At 47.5% G+C, this 25397-nt stretch overlaps 1 protein-coding gene across 1 annotated transcript; it reads right to left on the reverse strand.

Moving 5' to 3' along the window:
- Positions 1–8227, reverse strand: LOC122383604 (induced stolen tip protein TUB8-like). Its single transcript, XM_043370202.1, has 2 exons — positions 8009–8227; positions 1–90 (listed from the first exon to the last, which is right to left on the reverse strand). Exons 1-2 carry the CDS (start codon positions 8225–8227, stop codon positions 1–3), a joined length of 309 nt encoding a protein of 102 aa, XP_043226137.1.
- Between the last annotated feature and the right edge of the window lie 17170 nt (positions 8228–25397).

Below are 25397 nucleotides of genomic sequence, written 5' to 3' on the forward strand. Positions count from 1 at the left end.
TCAGGCCGCGTTGGCCACGTCATACACCGGGGGCCGTGTCGCACCGGCGGAGCCACGTTCAAGACTGTCGGGCCCCCGTCCCGTCTCAGCCTTCGTGGAAGCACAACACTTCGTGGGCATGAGAACCAGGACGGGGGCCAGAGTACACATGTGCGCGCCAAGATACATAATGAGACGTATTTGCTCGCTAACACGTAATTTTTCCCGATGCGTTGAACTTGAAACCCCCATAAAAATGGTGCACGCGGCCGGAAAATCTTTCCCGTGGGAGGTCCGGACAGCCGAAGTGCACCTCTCGCCACAATCTACGATACTCGATGGTGTAGTATTCCGCTCCCGATATTGATGTACATCGGTATTGATGTACATCGGCGCCCGGGAGGTAATTGTCGTTTGTGGGCTCATTGCCGGTGTTCAGCACCGTTCAGCACAACCGAAGGCCTGGCTCCAAAGGGGATCCAGCTGCATGTCGTTTGTCGTATGGGAGCCTGGACGAAACCCGGGTATTGCAGAGGCGGGGCCAAGGGCAACGAGGTAGGCGGCTGTTTCCGCTCCCCTGGAGATGTTTACCCAGTTTACCGGTTCACGGTTGTACTGTTCTTACTTTTGGCTTCAATATCTTGTGTTAACCCTCGTCCGTATTGGTGGTTTGCCAGCTGCGAACGCATAAGGGGGGGGGGGGGGACCCCTTGCCGTTTGACCCCTGATCAAGCTAAAGCTTCGCGGAAAAACGAGCGTGTTGCCCGTGGCGAGAGGAGAGGAAGCCGATGATACCCAATTTTAAGGTCCTAGGTAATTGGTTGACCTTCCAGGTCAGGTACGTGACCCAAAAGACAAGTCAGGAAAATCGGGACCTGTTAGAACGTCGTAAAGTGTGGCTGCCATGGGGTTTTTCGGGGTGCTGATCACGAATATCATGTTAGTTTTGATCACAGATGATGTCTTTATGCATTTAGTCCAGGTCGGGTCAGGTCGACCTGGACCTAAACGGGCGAGGGTTAATTACTGTTTCCGTGCTTTTCGTCACGTCCATACGCGTGAATCAGCCCAGTTAAAGGGGGTATGGGGGGACAATTTGCCATCGCAATAATTAGGTAGATCAGGTACGAGGGCAGTCGGGTTGCGTGAATCGGTCGGAATGGTTTCTGCGCCCGTGCGCATGGAGGCAGATAGTCTTCGTCGGTCGCAAGCATTTAGCATTCGACGGGGTCTTCGGTCAGGTGATGAGCCGTCACCGTTTAGTAGTGACGGCTATAAGAGGAGCTCCTCACACCGGTGAGTATCGAGGGCCCGACATGCCCCGGTATTTTCTAGTGTTTTCGTGTGTTTATGATTAAAATGAAGGAATGTAACGGCCACTGGCTGGCAAGATGTTTTAGTAGAACGTACAAGGGCGTGTGCGGACATGAGAAGTGGCGGGAAATTGTTGGCATTCATGTTATTGTCTAAATTTGTTTTTAATTCATTACATTCAAGTTAAATGTAAGTGAATTGCTGTTTGTTTCATCTACCGTTTAAGCCTCACATAGAGACCCCCGAAACTGTGCTCATTTAGTGCCACCCTCACAGTGGTAGGTAACGCTGTCTAAATCTGAAGTGCAGTGCTATTTTAGCTGTGCACATTACTCGTATCTTAAGATTTTACCGGAATGTCAGGGGTTATACAGAATGTATTGACAACATCGGTGCAGTACCTATAGATCGGGGAAATTATGATCGCGTGTTTTGCATAGGATATCAGCTCGGGTGACGATCCGTCCCGTATAAACCCGCGCGACCGGTGGTCTTACCGTCTTAATACCTGAGCGAGGGGCTGAGAGTGCCTTCACCGGCCTGAATGGGGTGTTGAAATACGGTGTTCTGTTATGCGTTTATGTATGCATAGATATTTATGTTCGCTGTGCGCGCCGCAAGGAATTGCGTTGCGCGAGAAAGAGTCGTGCAGTTGTGCGGGAAAGCGGGGATTTCGCGCGACAGGGAATAATAAGGAGTCGCGCGAGAGAGGCGCTCGAAAGCAGTCGACTCGTTAGAGAGTCGCATGCGAACAATAGGTAGTATAACCAATAATAAGGTATCGCGCGCGAGAGTCGCGCGAAGGAGAAAGCGCACGAGAAAGTCGCGCGCACGGTGAAGCGCGCGAGCAAAGGGGCTCGCTGGTTACAAACCGCGGGAGCGCCAAGCGAGGAGCGTCGGAGCCTCACCCAGTGGCGGATCCAAGGGGGGGGGCAAAATGGGCATTTGCCCCCCCCCCCAAACGGCATGATTTTAACATTACGCCTATGGACGATGCATGGAAAGAATCGATACATTTTTATGATTTGCCCCCCCAAACCTCTGAGCTGGATCCGCCTCTGGCCTCACCGACGCCTCTTCTGTTGACGCGCGCGAGGAGCGGATCTCCGGCCGCGCCATGGGGGGGGGGGGGGCGTGGGGACTGGGGAGGGATGGATATCGGGGAGGGGAAGGAATGTGTTTGCGCGGACATGGGACGGGGCTACTGAACGGGGCCGGGGGTTGAGAATTTAAATGACGAGGGTACCAGACGACGGACAGAGGCGTGGGAAGGATGACGGAACGGTTGAATGGATGACTGAGTGAGCAAGCGCATGGAAATATCGGCCCCGAATACGTGGCCGAGCAAACGTAGGTATCGGACGCGGAATACCCTGTTCGCCTAATATCGAGATTCAGACGCATTTGCCCCGCTCGGGTACTCGAGGCCAATCACGAGAGGTGTGTGGTCGGGGGCACGCATGGTATGTTGGACGCGGTGTAGGAGGAGAGTCAAGAGATTGTGAGTTGGTAAGAGAGACTAAGGATGAGACAGAGGCCGAGAAAAGAGGGGAGAGAGAGAGAGAGAGAGAGAGAGAGAGAGAGAGAGAGAGAGAGAGAGAGAGAGAGAGAGAGAGAGAGAGAGAGAGAGAGAGAGACAGACAGAGACAGAGACAGAGACAGAGACAGAGACAGAGAGATGAGAATTGAGAATGGAATGCATGGGATGTGTGAGTCCACCAGTTAACCAAAGTGGTGGAATATCGGGCGAGAGGCTCCGTTATGGAAATGAATGATGCTCTCAATGCAGGATGGCGGACTGGTCAAAAGAGGTTTCACCACCATTAGTATAACGCCTTTTGGGGCGATTAACGGAGCGAGCGAGAGGGTGTGCCTTGCACGTGCGAAATTGCGAGGGGGTACCTCCAACTGACTTGTGCACGGCACCTTACTAACCGGTCTCTAGCGATGTGCCAAATTTGAGCACAATCGGCCCAGCCGTTCTCGAGATCTGGAAGCGGCACCCTGCACGTGCGCACGTGCAAAATGGGTCCCAACTGACTTGTGCATGGCACCCTACTAACTGCTCCGTAACCGTGTACCAAATTTGAGCGCAATCGGTCCAGCCGTTCTCGAGATCTGGAAACGACCCCTGCACGTGCGCACGTGCAGCAGCACCCCAACTCTGGCACATGGATATGTATTGCCTAGTGGGTGCCTACCTACATGCCAACTCTCAGCGCAATCGGCCCAGTAGTTACCGAGATATTGCAACAATTACAAAAGTGACACCTCTTCGTTTTGCACGTGGCACGTGCATGAGGGGTCACCCACATGCATCGGGAATAGTGCAATACTTGGTAGAAGGAATGAAGCTACCCTACAAAAATTACCGCATGTAAATCGGTCAAGTGGTTGCTGAGATATAAGCCTCGCAAAAGCGTGACCACGGCCGGCCGGCCGGCCGGCCGGCCGCTCATACTCAGAAATTTCCGTTAATCTAAGGAAAGACTACGCTCGCTTCGCTCGCTCCGTAAAAACGTTCCCAATCAAAATTACTCGGACGGTTATAAACGTTTCCCACAGTTATATCATGTAACGAGTGTAAAAAAGTAAAATAATAATAAAAATAACAATCGGAAAAAATGTATGCTGCGAGTGTCGCGACGGTCCGCCAGCCGTCCTGCGGCTCCCCCCGGCGACGAATGGCGCGGCAAGTCTGGAGCATTGACGCTCGGCCGTAAGCCTCGCCGTTCCAGCCGTGCATCCCACCTGCCCCGGACACAACAACGCACAAGAGCTATGGCAGTACGGGCGCGGTTAAGCCCGGTCGCCGACTTCGACGCTCCTGTCGCTCACCCCGCCGACCCGGACCCCGTATCGAAAGAGCTGCGGCAGTACGGGAAGACAGCGGCGCTCGGTCCTGCGCCTCGCCGCACAGTCCGCCGCTCCCTGCGGCGACAAGTGCCGCGGCAAATCGGGAGCGGCGGCACCAGCCAACGCGACACGCGATTCGCCAGCAGCCTGCCTAACTACCCCTGGAGGGTGATGCCCACAGCTTGACGGCAGGCAGGGGCCGCTTTTTGTATGTAGGTACAGTATCGTTCGTTTACATCACTCCTGATCTCCGAGACATGTCACTCTCTTCTTTTAAACGTCACTTTAAAGGGACCCTCCCACCTTAACATTAGTTTTGAGTTGAGATAGCCAAGTTTGCGGCCAGGCTCAGAAACCACCATTTATCCTGGTCGCAACCCCCGCAGCTTTATGGTGTTCAAGAAATTTCTTCCCTTTACTTGCAGGGTGGGACCAGCTTGGTCCCTATCTCTTAACCATTACGGGAATCTGATGACGTCATCAGGCTTTCGAACGTCCGTTAAATGTTTGACTAAAACGTTTTGTAGCACGCGGTGGTATATGCTGCTTTGCGCGCAACAAATGCCGCACTTTCAAATAAAGTCGCTAGGAATAGCGGAGATCCCAAAAAGTAAACAAAAGTAAAAGTCTAATATCTTGAAAACCGGTGAATATTTTTCGATGAAATTTGGTAGATATTCGTTTTTGCTCTTTCTGAACCGAGCGACATCACTTTCATGCAAATTCATTAACTTTTTTGAAGGTGGGAGGGTCCCTTTAAGCCACTTTTAGTTAGGATGGTACCTAGCCTACCTGATTTCAGATGTGCAGTGACTGATATTGTGTGAAAGCCAAGGCCATAGGCTGTGTGATCGGTGTGGAATGAGCTGTCGATTTTTATTATCGGAGCGCGTGCAGCGAGGTGCTTTTAACCCTCGCCCGTATAGGGGGTCGAACGGACCCTCCCCCCCTCGGTTTTTCGCGAATAACTCGCGTAAAAAGCGGACGATCGTGACGAAACTTACAGTACCATCGCGTCAATCAATTTTACACTGACCCTGAAAATTTCATGACGCTGACCATAGGCGGCGGAACGGGGAGGGCACCGTGCCCCCCTTTGATTTTGGCATTTTAACATTAGCCCTATGGGCGTTACATGGAAGGAATGGGACCAAAAGTTGGCAGTGCTCCCCCCTTACTTGAAGATGTTCCGCCGCTTCTGACCCAAATGACCTTTGACCTGTGACCTACTTTTCGAGACCATGTTTGTTTGGCCGAAATCGCGATTCGGCGTATGTCGGCTCGCATTAGCCGCGTGTTTGCAGTCTTTTCGTGGCTTCAAGCGTTCAAACATTTGATATGATGTTGGTCCCATGCCTTACGGTGGGTGTCAAGGTCACCTGAAGGTCAGATCAGGTCACTGACCTTTTATGTTCTTGGTTCACTTTTTCGAGTTTTATATGATCTAGGCTAGTTTTTGGAGCTGAATTCGAATTAAGCAGCCATTTGAACATTTACGAAGTAGTTTTCGCGCCTTCGTAATATGTTACGAAGTTTTCAGAGACGGTTAACACCTACTACGAATATCCGGCAGAACCCCTACTGGTTGACCTGACCTGACCCGACCTGGCCTAAATGCATGAAGACATCTGTGATCAAAATTAACATGATATTCGTGATCAGCACCCCGAAACCCCTATAGAAGTTACACTTTCGACGTTCTAACGGTAGGTCCCGATTTTCCCGACCTTTGGGCCATTGACCTGACCTAGGTCAACCAATGACCTAGAACCTTAAAATTGGGTTTCATCGGCTTACTCTCGTCATGGGCAACACGCTCGTCCTCTTCCGCGAAGCTCTAGCTCGATGAGGGACGAAACGGCAAGGGGTGGGGTCCAGCCCCCCCCCCCCCCTATACCTTCGCGGCTGGCAAAACACCAATACGGGCGACGGTTAGCATGTCTCTCCTTTTAACTTAACGCGACGCTCAGAATAAGCAGTCATTTATCGGAAAGTGTTTTGACTGTCAATGCGTACATACATACATCGTAACTAGTCGACGTCTTATTTATAATGGCAGTGATGCATCGACTTTCATCTCATGCACTGATGTGCCGTATTGATGTTTGACTTGATTACTTGGGTAGATACATGAAATTACTCATTTTTTTGTGCAAACAATGAATAGTTTATGCAACGTCTCAATACGCCTGGCCCGGAGACAGGTCTCACTGGTCAGTTGATTGCATTATGCCTGGCCGCAGCAACTGTTCAGGTGTGACGCGGCTGCAAGCAGTGGTACAAATATGCTTTTGTAAAAGCCAAATGGGCACAGCTTTCTGATTCAATCATTATCATAAAACTGGGTCGAGCCGAATGGTGTATTTCGTAACGCTGGCGTCTACTCACAACACAGCACGGGTAATGTACGGACATCGATTACAATGTGATGAGTACATAAGGCCATCAGTCGCACTCAGTCGCTTGTAGGTATTATCACATACGTGGTGGAATAGGATGAGGAGCGATGTGTGGTTGTGGAGAGCCGGACGGTCGGGGCGGGCGGACAGGCGGCCGTGGCGGCCGGACGGACGTTCGGGGCAGGCGGACGGACAGCTGGGGCGGGCGGCCGGACGTTCGGGGCGGGCGGGGCGGACGGACGGACGGTCCGGGCGGTCGGAGCGGACGGACGGACGGCGGTGGCGGACGGACGGACGGTCGGGGCGGACCGAAGGGCAGCCGGGGCGGGCGGCCGGGCGGTCGGAGCGGACGGACGGACGGCGGTGGCGGACGGACGGACGGTCGGGGCGGGCGGCCGGTCGGTCGGAGCGGACGGACGGACGGCGGTGGCGGACGGACGGACGGTCGGGGCGGGCGGCCGGGCGGTCGGGGCGGGCGGCCGGTCGGTCGGAGCGGACGGACGGACGGCGGTGGCCGACGGACGGACGGTCGGGGCGGGCGGCCGGTCGGTCGGAGCGGACGGACGGACGGCGGTGGCGGACGGACGGACGGTCGGGGCGGGCGGCCGGTCGGTCGGAGCGGACGGACGGACGGCGGTGGCCGACGGACGGACGGTCGGGGCGGGCGGCCGGTCGGTCGGAGCGGACGGACGGACGGCGGTGGCGGACGGACGGACGGTCGGGGCGGGCGGCCGGGCGGTCGGAGCGGACGGACGGACGGCGGTGGCGGACGGACGGACGGCGGTGGCGGACGGACGGACGGTCGGGGCGGACCGAAGGGCAGCCGGGGCGGGCGGCCGGGCGGTCGGAGCGGACGGACGGACGGCGGTGGCCGACGGACGGACGGTCGGGGCGGGCGGGCGGTCGGTCGGAGCGGACGGACGGACGGCGGTGGCGGACGGACGGACGGTCGGGGCGGGCGGCCGGGCGGTCGGACGGACGGCGGTGGCGGACGGACGGACGGTCGGGGCGGACCGAAGGGCAGCCGGGGCGGGCGGCCGGGCGGTCGGAGCGGACGGACGGACGGCGGTGGCGGACGGACGGACGGTCGGGGCGGGAGAACGGACGGTTCGGGAGGACGGACGGACGGCCGGGGCGGGCGGCCGGGCGGTCGGAGCGGACGGACGGACGGCGGTGGCGGACGGACGGACGGTCGGGGCGGACCGAAGGGCAGCCGGGGCGGTCGGACGGACGGTCGGGGCGGGCGAACGGGCGGGCGAGGCGGACGGACGGACTTTCGGGGCGGACGGACGGACGGTCGGGACGGACGGACGGACGATCGGGGCAGGCGGACGGACGGCTAGGGCGGACGGACGGACGGTCGGGACGGGCGGAAGGGCAGCCGGGGCGGTCGGAGCGGGCGGACAAACGGCCAGGGTGGACGGACGGACGGCCGGGGCGGGCAAAAAGATAATCGGTACGCGGTCATCGAAGGCGGCAGGCTCATCGACGGCGACAGGCTCGTCGAAGGCGGCAGGCTCATCGAAGGCGGCAGGCTCGTCGAAGGCGGCAGGCTCGTCGAAGGCGGCAGGCTCATCGACGGCGGCAGGCTCATCGAAGGCGGCAGGCTCATCGACGGCGGCAGGCTCGTCGAAGGCGGCAGGCTCGTCGACGGCAGGCTCGTCGTCTGACTGAGGCATTGCTTGAGCGATGTCCGCCGATCCACTTGCGCTTGCTGCTTGACCACTGTCCGCCTGCCCACGATGGCCGCATCGCGGGCACTTGATGCAGTCTATTACGCTGGCCAGGTTGTTGATGGCAGGTGACTTGACTCCAACAGCTGAAAAAAAAAATGCAATTGTAATACCCAGTTCTGGAGAAGCTCAGCAAGAGAAATGAATAAATTGAAAGGAACAGTGCTTTGAGGAGGCTCACGTGTATTTGGGGTTTAACTCTCGCAGGACCTATTGGTTTTTTACATACGCGCCGGCCGAGGGGGCGGGCGGGTACGACCCCCTCGCCGTTTCGCCCCTAATGGAGCTAGAGCGTCGGAAAAAAAAACAGCGTGTGCGCCGTTACGAGACGTAGCGATTGGTACCCTATTATAAGGTACCAGGTCAACCGGTGACAACTGAGGTCGGGCCAAGTGGCCCAAGATATGGATCCGGTTTTTGGCAAAAAAAAAAATCGCAAACAATGATCGCAGAGCCGCGATTTTGACAGCATCGTGTTCGCCTTGCTCAGGCGCGTCGAATGGTATACTTTTTGTTTGGGTAAAGTCAACTTTAGGTGTTGACCTCGGGTCACGGTCAGGTCAGAGCCCCCCCCCCCCCGGGTCATGAACTTGGTCGAAGGAGGTTAGGACGCATACCATTCGATTTGGCAAGTCTTCCCGAGTCCATTGGTGGCTTTCCCGACTTGTTAGCTCCATTTGATCAGGAGTTATTGACGAAAAACTCTTATGACCCTAGTAAGTAGTAACGTCATAAGGAAGGTCAACAATGCAAAAGTGAAGCATCAAAACTTGCAAGGATTGCATGAAATCACGATTCCGTGTGGTTAAGATAGTTTGAGTTCGTTCCCGGCGCCAAAATAGCAGTTTTCATTTTCCCAAGTGACATGATGGTGAGGTCACGAAAATGACCTGACCTCGTATGACCTTGAGGAAAAATCCGTGATATGAGAGAGAGTAACTTTGACTTTTGAAAGTAAGTAACAAGTAACTTTGACACACTGAACATGAAAATGGTACCCGTGACCCTTGTTTATGCCCCTGAGGTCATCTCAGGTCACGAATGGTATCTGACAGTTTTTCTTCTTGTTTCTTGAGTAACTTTGAGGTGAGATATGGGCGACAAGGTACTAATTTGTGATGTGTGACAGATGTGTTTTTTGTTTATTAGGGTTTACGGGCGCGTCGACTGCGGTGGTCATTTTGCGCCAAAAGGTACTGATTTGAGTAATATGGTTTTAATTTGTGTTTTATCCAAAAATGGCCTTAACTCAGATTTTGTATAAAAACGTCTTACTCTACCTTTAAACAGCTTACATAGCCTATTTCAGTGTTGTACAATGTACATGTCTAGTTGGTGTAAAGGCGCATATAAGACAATTGAAAGCCCGCTCGCGATACTTTTTCAATTGAACATCAACTATCACTAACGTCGCACCATGCGATCACATTTTATCAACGTTACCGTATAAACCCAATATTTTTTTAGCAGCGCTAAAAGCATGGCTAAAAGCGCTAGTATCATGTCTTGATATGCCACCGAATTACAGCACTTAGGACTAGGAGCAGCCAATCATGTGATTTCTTAACCCGCGCCGGGCCGGGGGGAGGGGTGTCTGAACACCCCCCCCCCTTCTAACTCGGCTCCTCGGCCACGTAGCGACACGCGGTAAGCGGCAATCGAAAGAACGTCCAAAATAAGGACGAAAACACTTCAGTCATTTTTTTAGTCAGGTCAAAGGTCAGGTCACCAGAGGTCACCAAAGGTAAAATGTTGACTATTTCAACATTTTGGAAACTGCCAACGGCTATCTCGGGAACCGATAGAGCTACAGCGCCGCGGAAAAGCGCATTCGATAGCCCTTTTACAGACCTTTCTGAGTAATGTCCTCCGATTTGACCTCAGGTCAACGGTTTAGCCTCCAGAGGGCAAAAACTCCAAAAATAGCCGTTTTTACGAAAAACGTTTTTTCGGCAATAACTTTTGACTCAAAAGAGCCATGACATTACTTTTGCCACCATCGTGTTCCTCTCGTCGAGACGCTTCGAATGAACTATAATTTGACCTTGAAAGGTCAACTTGAAAATTTGACCTCAGGTCAAGGTCATGACCTGACCGGAAAAGGTCATATTGCATATCAGTCGATCCGCAACGTCGAGCCGAACACATCTAAGGCGTTTTCAGCGCTCTATCACGTCTCTATCAGAAGTTATTAGCGAAAAACTGCTAGATTCTGTTCGTGACCTGAGATGACCTCGGGGACATCGAGGGGTCACAGTTGCCATTTTCCGGTTCAGTGTGTCAATCTTACCTACATCTCGATGTTTGAGAGTGCCTAGAATAGCGTTCGTGCAAAACAGACGCTTTTCAATTTTCTCCCATTGACTTATAATGGAGAGACCGCAAAATTGACCTGACCTTAGGTCACCGATATCAAAATTCCGAGATAAACATTTTATAGATAATGTTGCTCTTATCAATCGCTGAAAGTTTCAAGGCAATCGATCAATCGGTGTAGCTATGACGAGCATTCTTAATTTTTCTGAGGTGAGGTCACTTGGCGTGACCTGGTGACCTGACCTAAGGTGACCCGGGTCTGAAATTTTCACAACATGTGCGGAAAAGATGCACGAACAGGTGTACCAAAAACGCGCCGCCGTTTTTGAGATATCTGCGAAAAACCGCAGGGCGGGGGGCGGGGTGTTCAAACACCCCCCCCCCCCGGCCCGGCGCGGGTTAAGAAAACTTAGAAAGCATTTGGATTTGGCAGCATTTTGCCTTTCGCGCAAAATACGTCTAGGTCTAAGAGTGTGATGATAGGCATAGGTACATATGGAATGAAATATATAAGTTTGGTGCCATTATGAGCTGGGGCATTCCACGATGGATCGTACCAGGCCCGTCACCCCCATCTCTGAGATTTTAATGAAAATCGGTTCTAGGGTTAATCATAGGCCCCAAAGACGCCTGGCAAAATATTAGACTTCTCAGATCAAAACTTTTTGAGTTATATTGCATAACATTTTTTTAACTTCGGTTTGTAACGGTGAGTTTGATGGCCTATAACTCAAGAACGGGTTAAGCAACCAACAAACAGTAAACAACACTAAGCTTGCGATGAATCAAAAATTAATATTACTATTAAGAAAATTCCAAAGAAAAATTTTCATTGTTGAGCAAAAACCTTAAACTTTTTCATTTGCCTCTAATGACTTTTGGGCCCAAAATTTTTCACATTTTTATTTTTTCAAAATAAACTTCATGTCATTGCAAATCGACATGCAAAAAATTAGAAAGGTGTTTTTTTTTCTATAAGTTCCTCATTTTCCCGCAAACAAAATGGGTTTCGGAGGGGTTGATACGACCTCAGCACGCCGTTTCGCTTTTAATAGAGCTAGAGCCTCGGGGAAAAACGAGCGTGTGTGCCGTTACAAGTCGCAGCGATTGGTATCCGATTTTAAGGTCCCAGGTTAGCCGGTAGCGTCTGAGGTCAGGTCAAGTGACTGAAGTTACGGGTTCGGTTTTTAGTAAATAACTTCGCAAAAAATGGCCGCAGAGCCGCGATTTTGGCATCATTGTGTTCGCCTAGCTCAGGTGCATCGAATGTTATACTTTTTGCTAGGGTGAGGTAAACTTAAGTAGTTGACCTCGGGTCAAGGTCAGGTCAGAGCCTTGTTTGTTTGTTTGTTAATTGGGGCTTTAGGGCGCGCCGACTACTTAGGTCATTTTGCGCCCATCAGGTCAGAGCCCCCCCTCAGGTTACGAAGCTGGGCAAAGGGTATCATATGGCATATCATTCGATTCGGAAGGTCTTCCCGAGTCCATTGGTGGCTTTCCCGACTCTCTAGCTCCATTTGATCGGGAGTTATTGACGAAAAACTCGTACGACCCTAGTGACGTCATAAATGACGTCACGCAAGGTTAACAATGCAAAAGTGAAGCATTGGACTTTGCAAGGAGTGCATGAAAACACGATATTATGTACATGAGATAGTTTTAGATCATTCTCGGCGCCAAAATAACAGTTTTTTATAGTTTCCCCATTGACTTAACAGTGATGTCACGTGACCGACTTGACCTCATGTAACCTTAAAAAATTCCCAGATATACAAGTTGTGAAACCTCTGGAGGACACCATGTATGCGTCCTGTAACTTTCATCTCGGACAGCTATGGTCATTGGCGTCCAAAACAATATCAGAACCAAACAGCCTTTTTCACCCTCGCGCTTGTAGGAAAGAGGGTTGGATAAACCCTCTTTTCACTTTTTCAGATGACTCAGACTTCAATTGAAATTTCAGTAACCCGTGATGTCACTAGGCAGCTTTACCACGCTATTTGTAAGCTCCCCTCCCGAAATCACTATTCGAAACCGTTACCGTGACGTAAAATAAATACATTTATAGAAAGAACACCTTCCTAATTTTTTGCATACTTCTTAACAATGAGCCAAATATTTTTTTAAAGAAATAAGAATTCAAAAAAAAAAAAAATTGGTCCCAAAGTCCAAAAAATACAAATGAAAGAAAACTTGATACGTCATATATAAAAAATAGTGTATTTTTTTGAAATTTCAAAAATCCATATTAATCTCTGTTTCATTGCAAGCTCAATATTATATAACATTTGGCATTGGAATAATCCGTCTTTGAGTTACAGCCCGCCAAACTTAGCGCTGCAAAGCAAGATCCAAAAAATGTTATACACCATAACTCAAAAAATATTTATCTGATAAGCCTGAAATTGTTACAGGTGGATTCAGAGCCCCTGATTACCCCTAAGACCAATTCTCGTCAAATTCCGAGAGATGAGGGTGTCACTTTGGAAAAAAGTGGTACGATCTATCGTGGAATGCCCCAGCTTGCACCGATTAAAAAACAAATGTTAAAAAATAATTGCTTTATCATTCCATTTCTTTACAAGACACGGCAGCATAGAATAAACAATGTTACGCTTACATTCCTCAATAATTTAAAATCTTCGTTAGATTTACTTTTTACAAAATATGTACGGCACTTTACACTATAATAAATAACTTTTCCACTCAATCACACCCAACATAACCTTCACTGCACTATTATTCATAATACTACATGGAATGTCAAAGCACCCCGAAACGTACCTTTAAAAAACATGCGTTGGATGCCCTGCCAACGAGCGTTGTCCACACTTCTCCCATCGCCAGAATTATCAAGGAGCTGGCTTTCAAGAGACTCGTCTCCGAACAGCATTGTCCTCAGGGTCGTCTTTGCAGCTGTCCTGCGATAGCCCATGAGAGCGAGGTGGAAGCCTTTGGCCTGAAGCTTGTGTACCTTGAACCAGACAGAAGGAAACTTTTAATTGGTACTGACCAATGCCTGCTCAGAGCACAGAATCAAGTTGTATGCTCTTCCAATACCTTTCTTGTCATCGAAATGGTTAGAGAACTTCGTTCAGATGATGATTTGGGATTACCCATAGAAACTACGATTTTATAACTGACTACTCAAAAAACAAATTAGAGCCGGAATTTAAACAGACCAGTCATAAAACATATAAAAACTAGTTAGGTGAAATTATATCAATGCATTCACGAAGAAATAGTATGCAGTGCTCTAGCGAGGAACATCTTGATATATATATATATATATATATATATATATATATATATATATATATATATATATATATATATATATATATATATATATATATATATATATATATATATATATATATATATATATATTTAGGATTTTAAATGACCTTTTCCTCGATAATTAATTGGAAAATCAATAAAAAGTAAATATTATATTGTTTGGCAAATTTTCGAACAACAGTTCATTCTCAAGCCACATGAAACAATTGACAACGTCAATTGTTGTCAATTGTTTCATGTGGCTTGAGAATGAACTGTTGTTCGAAAATTTGCCAAACAATATAATATTTACTTTTTATTGAATTTCCAATTAATTATCGAGGAAAAGGTCATTTAAAATCCTAACTACATTAATGCATTCACACTCAAAACAAACCTGTCTCTCGATTTGCAGAAACGCCCGGGAGATATTCGTCTCCAACACCCTCGCTCCTGCCTCGGTCTGGAGGCCCCTGGCGGCACTCCGCTCCTCCTCCCGCTGCTCTTGGAGGTTGGCGCCGCAAGCACATTTGCGTGCGTTTCCCGTCCTCGGGACAAAACACTCTCGGCACACCTTTACGAACGGTTGTCCGCAAGGGCAAAACGCCTCCGTGCCGGTCCTCTCGGTGGAACACGCGGAGCAGAGCTTCATTCGTTTCTGTGGAATAAACCAAATGGAGTAACGATATGAACGATGACCGAGCTAAGCTTAGCATTTTCAGAGGAAAATGTGATGCTTTCAAATCAATGCCAATGAGTATGAGTTTTCAACAATCCAGAAACGTTAATTGCTTTCTTCATCTGTTTACCACCATGCTCACATCAAAAATAAAGCTGACAATTGAGATACATTTTCCGCATTTGATTAGATGTTTGCTTGAACGATGTTATGCATATTGTAGCTAAAGGAAAGGAACCATTACAACTTGATTACCGGCGAATTCCTGCACTGTAGTCCAGAATCATCACAACGTCCCGGGGGTTACTTAAGAAAATAATGTTTCATGCCTCGCAAGATATTGAGGCTAAATGGTTTGCTTAAAACGTGGTCTTGTAATGGCATTTCCGGTTGGTTACTTTATTCTTCTATGCTGATACAGGCGATACAGCTGTGGTGCACGACTTGTTTCATTTCTATATAAATTTAGTTTGAACCTTTTGAATGGAAGGATTTACGAAGCCCAAGCCCATGCTAGGCAGAGGTTATTGCATAGACCCTGACCTATAGACCTTTTCCAGTGTGACGTCATGGTTCTAACAGCTGACTGAGCTTGAGACATAGGAGCTATTTATTTGGCAGCGTTTGGAATAATGGCATTTGGCCTGTTATTGGGCACAATGAAGGCCGCCTGCAGCATGCTTAGGAATTGAGTCGGGAAGTGATTGTGGATGAATCTAGTTTCTTGGAATGAGTTGAACAGAACGAGAGGTGAGATAATGATTAATGACTGCAGCTGGACTGGTCAAATTTGCTCCAAACACCTAAGGGGTGTAACAGTTACCTGATCCTAATGTCAAGCTTATACTTTCATTTAGTGTTAAAAGGGATAGTTCACTTTCACGAAAATAGTTTTTTTTTTTGCAATGGATTTATGATTTTTATGCTCAAAATGATCAGCAAAGAAAATAAAACCTTTTTATAAAAAAGATTATTTTCTATATTTTAATATAGGAAGAACTGTCCAGTTTTAAAAGAGGGAAATGACCCCTGCAAGGCACTTATTCCTCAGCATCTTTTTTCGAGACAAGAAATGGAATATACATTTCTCGAGTCACACCCTGTCAAAATGTCACACCCTGTATTTGCCTAGGGTGATCGTTGTGCTGTAAAAGCTCCTGATTTGTGCTAGTCTCAGCTCCCGCTACGGAACTGCAATTCCAGTTCAAAACCCCATGTTAAAACTTAAAAAAGTGAACTATTTCCTTTAAGAATGTGCCTACTTGTGGGTACAGAAATGCAGGAAAACAAAAGCGAGCAAAAGAATACAAATTCTAAATGTTTCAGGAGGTTGAGCACGTGCTTCTTAACTGGACAATAACTTATTAATAAAAATTACGATCAGACACCACAAATATTACACATTTTTACGCCCAACTTGGCGGAAGTGCACACATTTCAGTAATAGTGCAGGTGATTTCGACGGTTCGGCATAGTGCGTTCATGTATTGTATCGCGGCACGATATTCGTCATTGTGCACCCCACTCCATCATAGTGCAGTCAAAAGAGGCCCAGGTTCAGACATATTAGACTTAGTGCAAATAATTCGTCAGGCTAACTCAATTTCGACATACGGCATGTGTTTACGGCTATGTTCAAATAAGTCCGGCACAGTATAAATATGCGGTCATGTGAACAAATCTCACCTTATTACGCAACTTAAGCCCTCGGCAAAGCTCTGGAGCTGATGATTATTATGGGATGTCACGTGAACGTGAAATGCGCTACACCTTTTACGGCCAAATATAGAAACAGTACACACAGTTCAGTAATAACTAATAGTGCAACCGATTTCGACAGCTCGGCATAGTGTACTGCTAGTTCGGCCAAGTGCATGATATTCGGTAATAGTGCACACGTTTAAAAAAGAGCAATCAATTTATTAGATAGTGCGTTCAAATTCAGTGAGCCGTAGGGTTAATTTCGTCATAGTGCACGGTTTCGTCACGTGGCTTGATAGTCGGCGTCCAGCAAAGCAATTTAGGCGATGTTCAAGTGAATTCGCTGCTGCATTGGGGAAATATTTTTGAAAGCCCTTATCTGTCTGTCAAGAGTAGCGTGAATCTTGGTCAAAGAGCTGCTCAAATGCAGTTTCAGCTCTCAGGAATTAACTTATCATTAGTATCACTTTAAGAACTCGGTGACACGATCATATGGAGGTCACGTGGCATTCAGGGCTTTTGAATCGGGTGCATAATTTCGCTGCTGGTTCAAAAGTATCAGAAATGCTATGGATCCTTGTTATCGTCTTCCAGCATCGTGGCGAATTTGATTGAACAAAGCCGAAAAAATATTGCTCATGCTGAACTTGAAAGCACCCGACGAGTTATATGCACTATGTCTAATATGGTTGAAGCTAAGGCAGCCAGATGAAACATTAAATACCCTCTACCTATTGCATCAAGAAAAGTACAGCTGGCTACTTGACTTTTTTGCGTTGCTGACTGCCTACGAGTGTCATTGGAGGCTTAGGTAGCGTGAAATGGCAAATAAAAATTGTTGTTACTTATTTATGCAGTGCCGGTCTTCTGAACAGTGCCTAAATTACATGTGACACCCCGAAATTGAAACGATCTGACGAATAGTGTGCGCTATGTCAAATATACCTGAACCTGGGCCACTGTAACCTGCACTACGACGAAATGGCTGCAATATGACGAATGTCGTGCCGCGATTCGATATATGAATGCACTATGCCGTGCTATCGAAATCGCCTGCACTATCTCTGAAATGTGTGAACTGACGCCTAAATTGGGAGTTTTCATTAGATTCATTAAAATTTCATTAATTTAATTAGCAGTAAAATGTCAGTAATTCAGCAAAATTTCATTAGCAGCTTGTTTGAACAGCACCACGCTACACTTAATGAACAGCAAGAGCGTTGCCAAAATATTTTCTAGATGGGACACTGAATTTACATGAAGATTAACACGCGCACCGACCTGACCGCACCGCACCGACCATCTCCTGAGATCTCGAGAACGAAGCAAGATAGCGACAAGCGGTAAACGGCATCGGATACGCACGGACAAGGTCTACAATTTTTACTAAGGTCATTTTCAGGTCAGGTCAAAGATGACGTCACAGGGGTCAAAAAAGTCAAAATGGCGGCGCTAGATATGGAGTTTTTCTCGAATAAATTTCGAGTTAGTCAAGATAGGAACAAACTAAGGGCATCATCGTGATCCTCTCGTCAATCCACATCGAATGATATATATGTTGACCTCGAAAGGTCAAGGTCAAAGGTTGACCTCAGGTCACGTGACCTCGAGGTTATCATGCATATCATTCGATGCGTCTTGACGAGCTGAACACAATGAGATCATCCGCGCAGCTGTATCTTGTTCCTGTACGGAGTTATTGGCAAAAAACCGCTAGTGACTTTTGATGACGTCACATGACCTTACAGCTGCCCAACAGCAAAACAGACCTCAAGGTAGTGAAGGTTGATCGTATATGAAGTCATGTATGGTATATGGGGCCATTCCGACCCGTTTTAGTGGTAAAAACAGGGAGTTGATTTTCCCCCCCATTGACTTATAATGGGGAGGTCGAGAAATTGACCTGACCTTAGGTCACCGATATCAAAATTCCGAGTTATACAAATTGTAGCTACTAATGACCTAATAACATCCTGCGACTTTCAAAGGCCTCCGGCATCTACTGCAGCTCTGGCACGGTGACAAAGTTGCAAAAAAAACGCCTTGAGGTTGGGTCATTCAAAGTGACCTGGTAACCTGACCTTGAAAGTTAGGAGGTTCAAACTTGCACACTTTGTGTAAAATTGATGAGAGAATAGTCGTACCAAATTTCGCGGCTTCCCGCTATTCGCGAAAAACCTCAGGGGGGGGGGGGGGCGGATATCCGCCCCCCCCGTCGGTGCGCGTGTTAACTAAATTGCTTTGCGGTTCGCCGAATACCAATGCATATGATGAAGCAATGAACTCTGCGAAACTGAAATCGCAACTACTGAAAATGAATGCATTACCTTTTAAATTGCTTGCACTGTTCCGGAGCCGTGTGCACTAGTGATGTCAATTACGTAAAATCGGAATACCGATACCAAACCAACTACCAAGCAAAACCACGGGAAAATACCGAAACCAAACCAACTTGGGAAAATGAGGGAAATACCATCTTTTTACCGATTTCTTAGCCTCTTATACATAAGTGAGGGTTTATGATACCAACAAAATACCAAACACATTACGATTGAAATACCAAATACCAGGTTGGTATCGGTTTGGTATCGGTATACCGAAAAGTTGGTATCCGATTGACATCTCTAGTGTGCACTATTACTGAATTTCCTGCACTCGACCGAAGTAGCGGTGCACTATGCCGAACTGTCGAAATGGTTGCACTATTTCTTAACTGTGTGCACTATTTCTATATTTGGCCATAAAAAGGTGTACTTTTTCTCTCAACATGATATAAAAAGCAGGTACCTACTTGCTTTTTAGCCGGTGGTGCATTATCTTCATCAGCCATAGCGGTCACTCGTCAGCAGGCAAGTCGTCACCAAGGTCTGGAAAAAAGGTAAAGAACAACAACATTAATTTCACTGATGTGACCAGCGATGCATTCAAGAGCCCTATAGTCTACAAGACCTCAACATACATGCAATATGTACTCAAACAAATCACATAATTTTAGGCAGAATTTAACAGGGAACATGATGGTGAATGCCTTTTTAATTTACCTACATTAGATAGTTTTGATGATGTGCATTTGTTAATTTGCCAGCAACATTAATTTCTGACCAATCGTGAGTACCCGAAAAAGCAATACTGTTAAGTTTTTTTTATTGCCAGGGGGGGGGGGGGGACAATCCCCCTGGCCCACCATGGGGCGCGCTATGCCCCGTCATGGGATGCATTGCATCAACAGGAGCTTTTGCCCTTTGCAATAGTGCCTTTTGAGTTTTGAGCAACACATGGTTCCCTGAAAAATTGTGGAGGCTGAGCACACCTTCAAAGTTCAAAATGGAATAAATCCACTGTTCTAAAATTGGATATTGGTTAGGTGTGCCAATGAAGAAACAAATCCTAGGATGAGAAAAAAGAAAGTAAATAACTGAAGTATTTTTGCAAAATGGTATAATGCCAATTTTTATGCCAACTGTTAACCAGGATTTCATGTCAGGATCTTGACAGGATGTGAAACAAAAGGATGTGGATTGTGGGCGCATCAACTGTCAAGTGACATGTGAACTGGCTGTTGAGATGAAAATATTTTCCCCATTAGGTGTGATTTGCCACCAAAAAGTCTGAAAAATGGAACACTGAATCAATCCCATTTTTGGGATTCAAAAATGGAATAGACCAGCACTGGGCCATGATTATCAAAGCCTGAGATTTCATATGATGTAAACGCATATGAGACCTAGTCTACCTGAGTTCACAATTCTAAACCTAAGCATTTAAGTGACCATACCACCTTAACATTAGTTTTGAGTTGAGATAGCCAAACTGGGGTCCCTGGCTTGCAGTTACCAGTTCGGGCACTCACAGTGAAAACATCGAGAAAGGCTTTCATTCAGAGATACAGCGGAGTTACTGACAAATAAACAAAAGTAATTGTCTAATATCTAAAAAAAAAGTTATTTTTTCAATGAAATTTGGTAGATACTCCTTTTTTCTCACTCTGAGAACCATGCGACACCACTTTTATTTTAGATTTAAGGCATTTCTCGATGTTTTGAGTGCCAAAACTCGTGATTGTGAGCCAGGAACCCGAATATGGATGTCTCAACTCAAAACTTATGTTAAGGTGAGAGGGTCTCGACTCTTTAGCCTCCTTTGTCATTAATGCAAGCATCAAACATAATGAAAAATATTGACTTACCCTGCGTTCGGAGTCTCTCAGACGACGAAGATTCTACGTCGCTCGGCCAATCCCGTTCAGGGTCGGCGGGGGCTTGGCTGCGGTTATGGAACGGGATTGGCCGGACGACGTAGAATCTTCGTCGTCCAAGAGACTCCAAACGCGAGGTTAATAACTATGAGGCACCCTCCCCCATGCCAGGCAACAACTTTTTTGCTGCAAATTGTGCTCTCAGGGCTCAGATTTGCTCTTAGGTCAGTAACAATCAGTAAGGAAATGCTAAAAAAAAACTTGAGCACTAAAAAACTTGAGCGAGTCGCCTTGGAGTCGCTAAAAAGTTAAGCTGGCATAACAGCCTCCATTGGCACCCATGTTACACATCAATCATTAAACAACCATTTATAATTATTACGGAGCGAGCGAAGCGAGCGGAGTCTTACGTAGAATAACGGAAATTTCTGAGTATGAGCGGCCGGCCGGCCGTGCGGACGCTTTTGCGAGGCTTATATCTCAGCAACCACTTGACCGATTTACATGCGGTAATTTTTGTAGGGTAGCTTCATTCCTTCTACCAAGTATTGGACTATTCCCGATGCATGTGGGTGACCCCTTATGCACGTGCCACGTGCAAAACGAAGAGGTGTCACTTTTGTAATTGTTGCAATATTTCGGTAACTACTTGGCCGATTGCGCTGAAAGTTGGCATGTAGGTAGGCACCCACTAGGCACTGCATATCCATGTGCCAGAGTTGGGGTGCCGCTGCACGTGCGCACGTGCAGGGGTCGTTTCCAGATCTCGAGAACGGCTCGACTGATTGCGCTCAAATTTGGTACACAGTTAGGGACCGGTTACTAGGGTGCCGTGCACAAGTCAGTTGGGACCCATTTTGCACGTGCGCACGTGCAGGGTGCCGCTTCCAGATCTCGAGAACGGCTGGGCCGATTGTGCCCAAATTTGGCACATCGCTAGAGACCAGTCAGTAGGGTGCCCTGCACAAGTCAGTTGGAGGTACCCCCTCGAAATTTCGCACGTGCAAGACTCACCCCCTCGCTCGCTCCGTTAGTCGCCCCAAAAGGCGCTATACTGGTATATAATCATGCAACACGCAACCACTTCACCACCCGGATTGTGTCGGACTAGAATGCCCTACCGGATGATATTATCTGCTTGCCATCAACAAATAATTTCAAGAACCGGCCAGACAAGCACTGGATGAACTATGACTTCATCGCTCTACAATGGAGAAGACTGTTAACGCAACCAGAGCTCTACGACGGATCCACCGGCAATCCTAGTGCCTTCAATAATCCCCAAATAGGTACCAGTAAAACGCCTTTTGGACAAAGAACGAGCGGGCGAGATAGTGAGCCCTGCACGTGAGGAGGGGCAAGAGGGTACTTCCAACGGGCTTGTGCAAAGCACCCTTCAGAACCGGTCACTACCGGTGTGCCAAGTTTGAACGCAATCAGCCCAGCCGTTCCTGAGATCTGGAGGCGACATTCTGCACGTGCGCACGTGCAAACGGGGTCCAAACTGACTTTTGCACGGCACCCTACTAACCGGTCCCCAACCATGTACTATTGGTCTCAAGATAAGGGTCCAGGCGGCCTGTAGGTTTGATGCGGTGAATACCCTCCCCCTCGCCACAGCTGGAGTGGGGGTAGGGGAGGGGGTGCGTTCGGCCCGAGTCTGACAGCGGGGTCGCTCGCCGCAGTGTGGTGTCCAGCGGTGCAGTCGGAATCAGGCGGAATTATGCCGGCGGCGGTAACCGGTCGAAGGGCCTGGCTCAGTCGCGTCTCGAGACGAGTTACCGAGCAGGGTGTCAGCGATAGATGGGAGGGGTGTGGTCAGGGCGCTGTTTGATCGCCAAATCAGCATGCTGTCAGTTTGCTGGCGTTTCTCATCTTCTCATTGGTCGTTGATGAACCACACGTGGTGTTTGCGATTGACCAATGAGAGACTAAGAGACGCCTGTAACTGGCTTCCATATATTGGAAAACCGACAGCAAGCTGAAAACACAACAGTGCATGGGGCGCACTAGATTTGAAGGGCGCTCCGCAAAAGCATAACTTTCCATAGATGAGGGTGACGGGTGTTACCTACCCCAGACTTCTTGCGATTACTCTCAACAAGGAAACCTGAAAGCTGAAAAATAGCACACCTGACTTGATTCAAGCCGATTCTCTAATGACACCAACGACGAATTACATTTCCAATTCTTGTCGAGTCACTGACCTATGACGTCATAAAAGACTTCAGTCGGTCCCAAAATATTGCGGCTTGGCAACTCCGCCATTGCTAGGTCAACTTCTGCAGATAAGTAAAACTCACAGGACTTCATATTCTTCCGAGACCTTGCAACTTTTATGTCTCGTAATTTCTAGAAGCTCACGTAAAGCTAGGTCAATGACGTGACCTCCCTCACCATCATAATTCAACAAGGGAAATATTAAAATTTATGTTGATGACAAAAAATGATTTAAGACTATAATTTGCACATGGAGTCGTGCTCGTGTCGCTTCACTCCTTGCAAGATCGATGCTCAACTTTTGCGATTGAGAACCATGTGCAACGTCATAAACGACGTTACATAGATATTGGAGTTTTTTTGTCATTATTCCGCACCGTAGACAGTGTTTGCAATTGCTTCACGTGCAAAGAGAGAAAATTATCAGATGTCGTTTACCTGATTTGTTAAAACTTAAAAGTCTAGACGTTTAACAAACTGTTAAACGTTTAGTCTGAAATATGCCGTATTTTTACATAAAATGTATTTTTTAACTTAAGTGACCGAAAGATGCCGGCGGTGCGGGATAAAATTATTAAAACACTCGTAGGTAGAAAAATATTTTAAACGTCTCGCCTATCGGCTCGACGTTTAAAACATTTGTTCTACCTACTCGCGGTTTAACATATATTAACTACCGTTCCAGCTGAAATACAAGGTGGTTATATATTAAACCACGAGTAGGTAGAACAAATATTTTAAACGTCGAGCGGTTAGGCGAGACGTTTTAAAATATTTTTCTACCTACGAGCGGTTAAATAATTTTATCCCGTACCACCGATATCTTTCGGGCGATTAATGATAAAGAATACATTTTATATAAAAATAAGACATATTTCAGACTAGACGAAATGTCTACTAGACGTTTAACAGTTTGTTAAACGTCTAGACGTTTAAAAAATCAGTTACACGACATCTGATAATTTTCTCTCTTTGCACGTGAAGCAATTGTAAGCACTGTCTACGGTGTGCGGGTTAACCGCATTTAAACATCCACGCGCTATCCTCTAAATTACAGGGTCATCAATAAAAGATGACATAAAGTCAGCCCCGCCAGAGGCGTAAGAATTGCATTAACAGCTCACCGTTGGAATGATAAATCTTAGACATTTTACATAGCACAAACAGAAAGCAGTTGTGTCGCTCGAAGAATACTTGCTTCTCCGTGCGGCAGACCTCGGCCAAGACCTTCGCTCCGTGCACATCCTTGTATGGAATCAACTTTTGTGGATTCCTCGGCGAAGGAGCCTGTATTATTCTTGCGGGTGCTTGCTGTAGCGCGAGCCACTTTTCGTCACTCAATATCAATCACCCTTTCGAACCATTCTTCCGCTTCACTAATCACTGAGCCGTGAGCCAAAAGGTGCACGCTTCCAGCCTCGACACCATGCTGTCAGGGGAGATGACGGTCATTAGGATCGGACGATAATGTTTCCAGTTCAGTTCTTCTTGTGGAGGATTGTCCATATTTAAGACGTCAATCAAATACCAACTTTTTGGCATATCGATACCAAACCGATACCAACTTGGTATTTGGCGTTTCGAGGCTAACACATTTGGTATTTTGTTGGTATTGTGAATCCTCGCTACTGTAAAAGAGACTTGACTTTGGTAAAAAGTTGGCATTTCCCTGATATTCCCAAGTCGGTTCGGTTTCGGTATTTTCCCACGGTTCCTGCTGGTATTTGGTTTGATATGGGTATCACGACTTTCTGTAATTGACATCGCTAGTCCATATATTTAAAAATGCCTTCCCAGGTTTTTTAAGCCATTGCGAACGTGAATACTGGACAGATTACTGAAGAATTGCTAGAGTTCTCTTCACCTTCGAGCAACTGAACAAGATCCCAGCACTCCTGGTCACTCTGCAGTCTGGATTTTTCCTGCTTGGACTTCACTGTTTAACCTCAAGCAACTCAAATTGCGGAGCGAACTCAAGAGTCCAAGACCCTTCATGAACTGAACGCTGCCGTGAGTCGTCGAAGGTTTTGTCTGCACGATGGCCGGCGATCATTTGGGGCTCCAGTGGGGGCTTACTTTACGTCATTCGCTAATGAACACCCTGCACTTGTGCACGTGACCTGACCTCAGAAGTCACATGCTGATCTGACACTTTTAACTTGATTGTGAGTCGCTGGGTGTTGTTTTCGTTTGCAAGGCTATTAGCTTAACCAGGAGCCTGCCACTAATAGGGTTAATAATGGGCGAAACGGCAGCGGGGTCCCCCCCCCCCCCCCCCACACACACACACTCTAGACCCCTCTCGGTATTCAGAAAGCCGATAGGTCCAACGAGGAATAACGGATACAACGACAACGAGATACGTGCACTCTTGAAATACGTTTGTTACGGGTGGATTTGATTTTTGAGAACGTTTCCTTGTCTTGTCTACAAGCTGAAGTTCGCCAATCAGCCTTATTCATTACCTAGCTGCATCGCTTCGAGTCCCATCAGTGGGAATGGCTTCTACACTCTACACTATTAGTGCTTTCTTGGAATGATATCACGTTTGATAGAATTATAAAGCGAACACATAGCGAACAGGGCGAGAGTAACACTTAACATATTGTTTAATGGTTAACCCTACCGGAGGTTTAACAATGCAGTTATTGAAATGAACTGTTTAACACTTGTTCAGCGCCATAAATGAAATTATATGAAACAGTTGGAAATTAAAAGTTATGAAG

Source organism: Amphibalanus amphitrite, unplaced genomic scaffold (assembly GCF_019059575.1).
Source record: "Amphibalanus amphitrite isolate SeventyFive unplaced genomic scaffold, NRLGWU_Aamphi_draft 000012F_arrow, whole genome shotgun sequence".
NCBI classification, from domain to species: Eukaryota; Metazoa; Arthropoda; class Thecostraca; order Balanomorpha; family Balanidae; genus Amphibalanus; species Amphibalanus amphitrite.

What these genes read in the sequence shown, in the direction of transcription:
- LOC122383604 (XM_043370202.1), bottom strand. Translation starts at nt 8,227, where the DNA reads ATGCCTCAGTCAGACGACGAGCCTGCCGTCGACGAGCCTGCCGCCTTC. An exon ending in CTGCCGCCTTCGATGACCGC is followed by an intron (nt 91 to 8,008) that starts GTACCGATTATC and finishes GCTTCCACGAAG; the next exon opens with GCTGAGACGGGACGGGGGCC.